Below are 10,660 nucleotides of genomic sequence, written 5' to 3'. Positions count from 1 at the left end.
ACAAGATAAACTTGTTAAGCACCTGAAAGACTGAGAACATCATCAAAAGTGAAAGAGTGCCTATTATTTAAAAAATAATAACAGTGATATTAATAGTGATGTTGGCACCAAACTGTACCTACTGAATGAAACACAAAGTATGTTGTGTCTATATAGTAACAATATTTAAGTAATCAAAGTAACATGAACTTGAAGAAGGTCGAATAAAGCTTAAACATTAACTAAGCCAAGCTAAGTACTATTTTGTATGCATTTCTTATACCACAAATCACAGGTCTATTGACTGAAGTATACACCACATAACCTATAAAACGTGGTAACACTGGTCCATGCAGCTAGATGAGTTCATGAGGGTATCATCTTAAAATAGTGCCATTCAGACACTCCAATAACTTCTCACATGAAGAGGTAAGAAATCAGTGTACCAGTAGGACTATCAAACTCTTCAGAGTACAGCAAGTTTAGTATACTAGTCCAAGCAATACAAAAGTTAGCAAAACAGACAGAACAAAAAGCTTAATCAGAAATCTAAATGAGAAAAAGAGTTCATTAAATTCTGAAGAGGAGAGAAAAAGGCAAGGAGTGTAGAATTGTCAAGAGAGCATTTGAAGTCATGAAACAATCACCTGAATGGAGAGAATTAGGAAGTATGACATTACCAAACAGCAAATTCACTCAGTCAGCAAAACAAAACAGGCAGTTGAGAGTAACCCGGTCTAGTGGAAGGTGTCCGTGCCCACGGCAGAGGGGTTGAACTGTAAAACCTTTAAGGTCCTTTCCTACCCAAACCATTCTATGATTCTGTGGTAGTAATACTCTTAACACTTACTGAACAAAATATGCTCAGCCAAGTTGGATATCAGCTCTCTTCTGAAGGGTTCACAGGTGATATCCCTGGAGTTGGGCAGCGAGGCCGCTGCACTTTCATCCACAGTATCATTAGGTCTAAATAAAGAATAAAAATTAACATGATGACACTTATATTTTGATCAAAACGTAAAATAACCTAGACTGAATTTTTTTTATATATATACTAACCAAAAAACAGCATAAAACACCACTGTAGTCTGGTAAGGGCAGAAAAATGTCCCCTGTGAAAAGCTCTACCAACTTCTACAGATTATTTCTTCACACTAAACAACAATCTAAGATAAGACCACCACAAGAAATATTGCAACCTTGTTCTATGGCTATTCATGACTTTGCTGTAACACCAATTGCACCCCACAGCTCTTTTCCCTTCAGTGAATACGGACAACAGCAGAATAAACAAATCTACCTAAAAGATGGATAGAGCCCAGTCTCTCCACAAACTAGAAATGGTCTTTTATATCGACCTACAACTTTCTAAAGGTAAATTACTGACTTTGTCTCCACCAGGAGCACTCAGGTTTGTACAATTACAGCAGAGACCTCTGTATCTATGTAACAAATACAGATCTAGCCCTTGAGCAGTTTTGCAGTTCTGAGTGACAGTCACCTCCTTGAGAGCAAGGGGTACTCACTCCCAGATCCTATTTGTTTTGTCATTATTCCAAAAGCCTTGTGCAATCTTGGTGAGGTTTAAAACAAAATCCTTCACTTTTCATTAAGCATATCATTTTTTTCCCCAAGTTGTTCTATAAAATTTATAATTAAACCAGGAGAGGTCACTAAAATAAAAACAAACAAACCAAAGCAACCAAAACCCAAACAAAAATCTCACAAACAAACAAAACCAAAACCTTTTAAAAAGCCTCCTCAAATTTATTTAAACAGAGCTCATCAGAAAGAATGCAACTTCTATAACAAATTGCTGTTATAATTGTCTAAGCTTTTCATTTTTCTATAAACAAATTACCCTTAGGGAGTTCAAGCACAGCTTGGAATGTAATGCAGAACATTAGGAAGACAAACAAACAAACAATCCCAACCTGTCCTCCCTCTCAAAAATATAAAAAAAAAACCCTCTACCTTGATGGAAGTATAGCTGGTAACAAAGCTTGTTCCAAAGAAAGAGGAGCAGGCACAGGTTTTTGGCTTTGGCTGTTTACATATTCCTGTTAAAAGAAAAACTGTTATTTTTTGTACTTTTTCCACCTTACTCTTGCATTCAAGTGATGATATTACTGTAGGAAAAAAGGCAATTATTCAAAATGCAACTGTGATTAAAAATAGTTCACACTAAAAAAGCAGTAATAAGGTTGGAGATATTAAAAGTTTTCAACAGCTTATTCACTTCTGACTTTATTTTATGCAAAAGCAAACTTCCCACATCAAGGAATCTGTACCTCATGCAAAACACTGCAATGAAAACAACACATAACCCCTGTCAGCACCCTGCTGGGAACAACTCCTTTGAGACGAGCTTCTCCACGATTAAATTAATGAGAACTGCCTTATTAACATGAGTGAGAGCAAAGCCTAATACCCATTCAGAACCAACATGGAGTAATTACTGCTTGCTGCTGCTTTCTTCAAATGCCAGGATGGAGAACGTCTCCATAGGTAAACTCCAGTTGCAAGGCCCCTCACAGTGTCATAAACTTAAGCACCCGGGAAGCAGGCAGGGCACTGCATGCTTGGAATTCTTGAATCCCCAAATTCTCAAAAGCCTCTCCTTATAGGTTAGCATTTACACTGCTCTGTTTTTAGGACTCTGTGTTCCTTCGGTTTCTATAAAGAATGGGAAACTAAAGAGCCACTTAACCTGCTGCTCAGGAAAACAGTTCCCTCCCAGGAAAGCTGCTTAAAAGACTTTCACAGCCAGCTCACTCTCTCCCGCTTCCAAGCCTGTGCTTACAGAACTGCAGAGGCCCAAAATTAACCCCCAAAGCTCATCTGCTCTAGAAAAACCTGCAGTGACATAACTACAGTTAAACTTCTGCAAATCTGAGTTAAGGCACACTTAAATGATTTATGCCATTCATCTCCCCTCTGAGGTACAATGAGGAATACACATACAAATGAGACCTGACAGAGGTTGCTGGGAAGGTAAAGAGTGATTAGCATTTCTCTAGATTAAGAGGGCAGATAACCTTCTTTTCCTTACACTGATCCAAGAAGAATTGTTAACTCCCTACCAAGAATAGCCCAAACCTCCTCCTTGAAGTGCATTAGTATCTTTCCTTACTACGCTAATTATAATGCAGTGCAGACGGTCACAATAATTTCATGCTGTGGTAACTGAACCCTCCAAAGCTCTCCAACCTCCTGCTCTTCTGAGAGAAGTAGGGCAGAAAAAAGAACACCTAATTAATTTGAATAATGTTCTAGTAGGTTGCTGTTGCAGTAGTTAATCTTATTAAAGCCACACTAAAAATAAGGCATACTGTGGCAGAATACAGATTAGTGAAATGCAGATAAGTATAGTACCAGTAGAGATCAGGGAAGATTTGAGGAGTGAAGACAGATACTACCACAGCACTATATTCCTTGAGAGGCTACAAAACACCTATATACACAATATACTATTCATAATACTTTTATAGCTACAAATTTACTTAGCAATTTCAAATATCTAGTGAGACAAATGCCGTTCTTCAGTAATAGCATATGCCATTAAATTACTTAAACTGGAAAAGAGTATTCAGTTTCCTTCAACTCCTAATGTTTCTACTACATAAAGGATTACTGCATGGTACAAGGATCATTTTAAAGACTGTTTGTTAAACAAACAAAGAACCCCAGTAAGAACACTTAAACCATTTCAAAACTAACCCTTTTCATCGGCTTTGAGACTATTTCAGCTTAACACAAATGCGTCTGAAGACTCTCATATTCATCAAAACGGGGGTACTTTGTCCTACCAGAATGGGCTTCAGCAGATAATGCTACTGATGGTAACCCACAAAAGAAACATCAAAATAAATGTGTCCCATTATTGAAATGTCAAAAATGTCAAACCTTCAAACAGATTTTCAAGAAATCAAACTTACTTTTAAGGAAAATGGTTGTGCAAAATCTACTCTGACACAACCATAATTTTTCCGCAGCATTCTGAAGACTCCTCTAGCTATACTCCAAAGACTTTCATTCTTCTTGGGCTTGCCCTAGAAAACAGAGGTGGCTGTTTTGAGTTTTCTTCCACTATGCAATTAAAAGGTTATGTTGAAAATTAAAATGCATGCAGCAGCAGACAAAGCAAGGCCGAAGCTTTTGACACACCTTATAACTTAAAAGTTATACGTTAGAGAACTACTTTTCTCCACAGAGATCCACTGGAACATATTATTTGTTATGTCACGAATTTGCATGTGGAAGTATGTCACCTGTCCCTCAGCACTTCCTATCAGAGAGGTTTTGTGATGAATGGCTCTTTGCTCTCCAACACTAATCCCGAGTACCTGTGACAGGACTACTAGCACATCATTTAACTCTGTAACACGTTTTCCTGCACATAAGCAGAAAATCCCCTAGGCAAAACAAGTTGTTCAATTGCTCTTACCAGCTGTTCACTGTTATAGTGACCTTCAATTATGCGATCATAGGAGATTCCCACAGGTATAATTAGGACATCAGGAGTAGCATTTGAGAAGAGAGCATCCACTACCACAGATAAAAGACCTGCTTTAGCTCCAGATGTCTTTCCACTTCGAGACCGTGTGCCTTCCAAGAATATTTCTAAAAACTGCTGCTGTCTCAGCAGTTCTTCTATGTGCTGAATACAAAAAGATTGGAAAAGAAAAAAAAATTAAATATCTAATTATATTAGCCAATTCACATTTGAAATATACTGTCAGCAACTATTTCCTTTTAAAAGCACAGAAGACCATGAGCTGGCACAAACACTTGTGAAAAAAAAAAAAGCAATAATTAATGCTTGACACAAACCCAGACGAATCTGCAACTGAATTTGCATGAATATACAAGCAGTATAATGACTTTTGTTCAAAGAGCATCTCTAGCAACAGTTGATCTAGTCAATTCGCATTCATCTCTTCTCCTGTTTCCCCAGCACATCCCATCTTCCAAGATGCAAATACAGCTATTATACTGAATGGTACAAAGGATTACATCAACCCATCATAAACAGAGACTTCCATTATGTTATCAGAGTTAGTGTAGATATGCCTTGGAACAAAAGACATCAGAGAAACAAAGCCTAACATTAATTCAGGGAGCACTGATTCCACATCCTTTAGTAGCGACTATGCAAGGTGGAAATCTGTTCATCCTCAAAGGGGCTGAGCATTCAATTTTCTTTAATTCTATAAATTCGAGAACTCATACAAAAATTAATCCCCTTTTTGCAGCATGAAACTGAAGACAAATTCAAAGCAGGAAAACAGATCCCCAGACAGATGGAACTTACTCTCCCACTTGCACCCAACTGAAACGCTACCTACTGAAACAACAACAAGAAATACATACCACATAGAGCAAAGCTCTGTAGAGGAAGTCCTTACGACCATCAGGACTCTGATCCAACTTCCGACGAATGAAAAACCCTCCTAGCTTGCGGATCAACGTGCTGCAGAATAAAGAAGGAATATACTCATTGAACTTAGTTGCAGGAAGCTACTACACATCCAGCACAAAACTCCTAGCACACAACAGGAACGGAAATAACTGAAATTCCCAAAGACTGAACTGTACTATACTACTTGCACATGAGAGGACCACACAAATATTTCTCCATTTAACTTATGAAACAGATTTCTCCATCCTGTCTTGCTCCATTTCACTCCCCTGACAGACCACTTTCTGGGAGACTTGTACACTGAGATGCTGGTGATCCACCTAACACTTAACCTGAGCTGTCCTGAGGCTGTGCTGTGCTGCACAAACAGCATCTTCATGCCCACGCTGCACATACCCCTCGGCTGCAGGATCAGCTCAGCCAGCTCATTTTAACAGAGCAATCTGCGGGCAGCTCCCACTTGGCACCAGCAATTACACCACCTGCACGGTCTTGCCTTTATCTCACAGTGGAGCAAGAAGCTCTCACGAGAACATCCTTTCTGCTTGGCAGAAGGAATGATGAATAGAGTTGTTTTCTTGCAAGCAAATCCTACACCAGCTCAAAGGACCAAAACGGGGTAACCCTTTCTGCAGACAGGGCCCACAAGCTGGGTGTGGATCAGAGGCCTGTTGAATGCTGCAGAACACAGGGTTCCCAGTGCCTAAAGGGATGCTGGATTATCTATGCTAATCTCTCTTTCCTTATTCTGCTGGCCCTAATAGATAGCATTTTAATTGATAGTTTATAGAGCCTGAATGCCTTTCTCACGGTGATTATTACAGACCAGCACCTACTGGTGCAAATACTCTTGAAGTCAAGGTATCCTCCTTTTTTCCTCATCACTTAGAAATCAGTTATGGTCAAATATTATGTAAAAGACCTTAGGTTCTTCAGCCACGAGAAAAATAATTTATACACAGACTAAAGTGGAATACTTTCCCACAAAGTATTATTCACCCAGTAGCGTTGCTGCCCATTAGCCAGCTCGCTAAATTTCATGAAGAAGTGTTGTCCATTCACTACACTTATTCACATAGTCATCTTTTCCTAGTCACCTATCCACTCTGAGACTAGTAGAAGGAAGGAATATCCTTCCTTACCCTACTTAGGTTATGAGAGAGCTTCTCAGAAGGATGTTGGCATGCTCTCTCTCTGTTATACATGATCGTCCAGCTACACTTAGATATTCTTGCACTTGGACATAAGACATATTGCACAACAGGTCAGATCCCGCCATCTCAGTCTTTTTCAAATAAGAAGAGGTTATTACCTGAAAATGGGGATGTTGAGATTGTTCCCTGCAGCAATGTAGGGTGCTTTGATGTTGTGGCAGAAAAGAATGAACGTAAGAAGCAGGTAGTCAATGTGGGATTTGTGAACAGGCAAAAAGATAAGAGGCAAATTCATCTATGGTGGGGAGAGAAGGAAAAAAGAGAGAAGACAGTTGGTAAGAAACATGGAAAATTACTCCATTTCTAAAATCCTTCACTGAGATTGCCAGCATCATCTTATCAGAACTGATGGTGTTTTCCAGTTACCATCATTGAGTTTTTTAACTTCTGGTTTTCCTTCAGCTGTGACAATGAGGATTTTTTAGTCAACCGTACTTAATTTACATGGACTGCAGTTTTCAGTTGCATGCATTACATTAGCACTAATTAATACTCCCAATTTCTTCAGACAATAATCAAACAATTAAAGGAATGTGGAAAAATCTTCAGTGTCACCAAAAGTACTGGTATTTCCATTAGATATTAGCAAGGATCTATGAACAGTGGGGTTCCCAAACACTATAATCAAAAAACAACAGAAAATAATAGGGAGCTTTTTTGTTTGTTTTTTTCATTTATCTAACCAATATTTCTAAGGTAAATCCTTCAAAAAGAATCAATGTGAGTGTAAGGAAAATGGTAGAATTTAGGAGTTCATTTGACCAATTTTAATGAGTACCAAAGAACTGGGAATGTACTGCTTGTAAGAAATAGGAAGCATTTATTTCTTAAAGACTTTCATTCCAAATCAAGGTAAAAGGAAAAATCCTAAATAGATCTGCTGATTTATTATTGGCTGCCTCAGCTTAAAAAAAAAGAACAGTGTTGGATGCAGGTTCCATTCAGCCTGATAGCTAAAATTCGATCCTGAAGCAAAGGTAAAACCAGAATTCACATAGTATTTCAGGTTACACAACTCGAAGAGCATTATATTTAAGAACACTATTTCACAGATACAAGACAGTTCTATCTACAATCTCATTTCATACAGACTTAGCAAAACCCTCATAAAAAGAGAAGTGTTGTAAATATTCACAGACACTACATCAGAAATCTACCTTATTAGATTTTTCCCACCTTTCCTTACCTCTGTTGCTGCTTTGACCATTTCTATTTGACCTCTGTGGATCTGGATATTCCAGAAAAAGCTGTTAAACAACTTCAGTAACACCCAGCCAGTCAACCTAAAAGAAGAGCAAATAAAACCCAAAAAGCTTCATTCAGTGCTGCCTCTCTTTTAATTTGCTTCTCTATGACTAAAGGCAAAGCCATAAAATCTTGATTACTTTACATTCAAACAAAAATACTGCAAAATCCAATTGCTAAACAAGTTTTTGCCTATGGTTAGTAAAACATTTCAGCCTCCTGCAGTTATGACCCAGATCTTGTCAGGGTTAACCTCAGTGAAGGCTGTTCAAAGGGTAGGACCACTGTCTGTGGGGAAAGTTCACCAAGGTCCTATGATCAACTGTAATTAAGTTATTACAGTTAGTTAGGTGACATGTTAGGTGACTAAGCGTATCTGGGAGAAGTTAATATAGTTCCAAAAAATCTAGAATTTGCAACAGACGTTGATGAACTAGGAACATGACAGAGACAAATTCATGCTTAGTTGTAAAGGCAGATACAACAGCAGAAGATTTTATCTAAAATAAGACTCTCTCTGAGGTATTTCTAACTACAGATTAGAATATTCAATAGGCTACTGGGAAAATGATCTTCCACAGTCCAGGGTGCTGTAGATAACTGAATGAGACTGAAATGATGCCAATATTGGTAGAAGCATTAGTACCAAACCTAGTTTTGGGAGGAAATAAAAGTTGGTATTTCATCTTAAAAGATTTATCCCTTGGAAAGGCAGAGGGTCTCTTCTGCATCTGAAAATGAAGAATAACTACTATTTTGTAAGCTAATATTAAAAAATATGCAAAAATAATGTATTATTTTTAGAACAATTATTCACTACTTATGTGTTACAAGCTCTGTTGGTATTATAAAGAGCTTTTCCATTCTTCCACCCACTTACAACACCAATGAGACATTTTTCTTACCTGATTAAAGCAGGTGACACATTTGCTACCATTTCTTGGAGAATTTTCCTAGCTTTCTTCTTCACTTTGTTGATAGCTTTAGGATCCGTTTGAGCAAAACTACCTGGAGCACTTGGTTCAGAAGCTTCATCTACTATGGCCTTCTGGACTCTTAACATTAAAAAATAAAATGTATGAGACAGAAGAGTCCAAGACACACACAACAACTGCTGGGAATGAGCTACGCATCACTACAGGAGTAACTTGCAAACATAAAAAAACAACTACGCTGAAGTGTTGTGTACTCCACATGCATCCAGTCTAATTCAATAGTTTTCTAAGCTCTGATTTACCATGCAGTTGATGGCTGAATACACTCAAAGTTGACCATATAAACAGTATATATGCAGATCACAGTTACTAATATTAAGTGACTGCCACTTTTCAGAAATGGTTAATAAGGTTAAAAATTCAGAGAGAGTAGATGAAATCTCATTTGTTTTAATATTTTTCCTGTCATAACAGTTTCACTTACACTTACTCATTAGACAGGTTAATACAGTTGCTAATTTGAACTTCTACAGTACTGTTCCCCTTGAATTCTCAGTTTCACAAAGTGTAACAAAATTTATAAGGCCTACTTTTCCCATTTGAAGCAAATCTAAGTGAGATTAACTGGCTCAACACACTATAACTATGGTACAACACAGTCTGCTTTACTTTTCAGAAGCAACACTGTCATCTTCAGATGGACTCAAACATTAAAAATTTAGGAGAATTGGTAATGTTAATGTAGGCAGTGTGTGCCTTCTGACAAAAGTAGACTCAAGGAGGGGGCATGCGGTTGAATTTCTTTGTGTCCAGGGGAAACTGATCCCTTAATAGCTAATGAGGGGCTCAACATGCCATTTAAAATGTGATCTATGAAACAGAAAACAAGCTCCTCAAAGTAAAGGGTGGGAATTTCACTCTATAGCCATTTTCTACTTTTGCCTCGTGCTCCAGGTGTACACTCAGGGTACTTCAAAATGCTGCTTTCCTGTTATTGTTGAAACACTGACATTTTCTGATGACTGCAGCATAACTTTGGCGGTAATGCTTTACATGAATTACATAAACAAAAGTTTGAAGAGCTCCTGTGTAGCAATTTATTTTTCTGTGTATTGGCTGGTGTTCCCCCACTAGGCATCATTCATCTGGAGACCTGTACTTCTTTAATCCCCTCTTTTACTATTCAAACAGAAATTGCAAGCTACAGCCCTGAAAGGCTGTGCTAAAGACACTGTATTTTCTAGTATTTTAAATAGTCTGATTCCTAAAACTTGCAGTCTCCAAATTTTTATATCAAACATGCTAGAAATTTAAAAAATATTATGCATTCTCTTACCTGCTGTTATTCAGCACATTTTCTGTCAGATTCTTGGCAAACATACCCTTATGAACATCCCTCTCTTGCACAAAAAGGACATAACAAAACCGTCTTGCAAGCCACCCCCTGTACCTACAAAAATAAAAAGGTTTTTTCAGTCTGATTATCAAAATCTTTGACTGCCAAAAAAAAAAACCAGTATGAAAAATACCTAAAAATACAATTAAGTAGCAAAAGTTAAGTGAAGTTTTATGAACGGCTGCCTAGGAGCTTCCTTTATCTTCTAGTAAATTGCCAATATGCCCATGTTATAGATGAAATAACTCATACACAGCACAAAATATCTGAGACAACTGGAGTCTACATCACTTCAATGGAGGGTGATACTGGCCTTAAAACACCCACGGTATCACAGGAAAGTAGCAAACAAAGCAGCACATACATTTTGTCTCTCTGCTGGAACCAACTCCCCCAGCTCAACGAGGTCAAGAGAAGAGGTAGTCGTGACTTCCAATTTGTTGACTTTCCACTGAGGAAAGCAAATGCC

At 37.9% G+C, this 10,660-nt stretch overlaps 1 protein-coding gene across 1 annotated transcript in view; it reads right to left on the bottom strand.

Annotated features, from left to right (window-relative positions):
- Positions 1–10,660, bottom strand: part of GPAM (glycerol-3-phosphate acyltransferase, mitochondrial) — a 31,160-nt gene that overhangs the window by 11,784 nt on the left and 8,716 nt on the right. The window contains exons 5-14 of the mRNA XM_027883632.1: positions 10,132–10,245; positions 8,766–8,915; positions 7,802–7,898; positions 6,714–6,850; positions 5,353–5,452; positions 4,427–4,639; positions 3,918–4,031; positions 1,954–2,039; positions 824–945; positions 23–30 (exon numbers count right to left, since the gene is read on the bottom strand). Coding sequence (XP_027739433.1) covers positions 23–30; positions 824–945; positions 1,954–2,039; positions 3,918–4,031; positions 4,427–4,639; positions 5,353–5,452; positions 6,714–6,850; positions 7,802–7,898; positions 8,766–8,915; positions 10,132–10,245 — 1,141 coding nt within the window. The remainder of the gene's footprint in view (positions 1–22; positions 31–823; positions 946–1,953; positions 2,040–3,917; positions 4,032–4,426; positions 4,640–5,352; positions 5,453–6,713; positions 6,851–7,801; positions 7,899–8,765; positions 8,916–10,131; positions 10,246–10,660) is intronic.

The sequence above is a fragment of the Empidonax traillii genome, unplaced genomic scaffold (assembly GCF_003031625.1).
Source record: "Empidonax traillii isolate 1590-97213 ecotype Southwest subspecies unplaced genomic scaffold, ASM303162v1 scaffold130:size970688, whole genome shotgun sequence".
NCBI lineage: Eukaryota > Metazoa > Chordata > Aves > Passeriformes > Tyrannidae > Empidonax > Empidonax traillii.
This window is presented reverse-complemented; position numbering and strand designations above follow the sequence as displayed.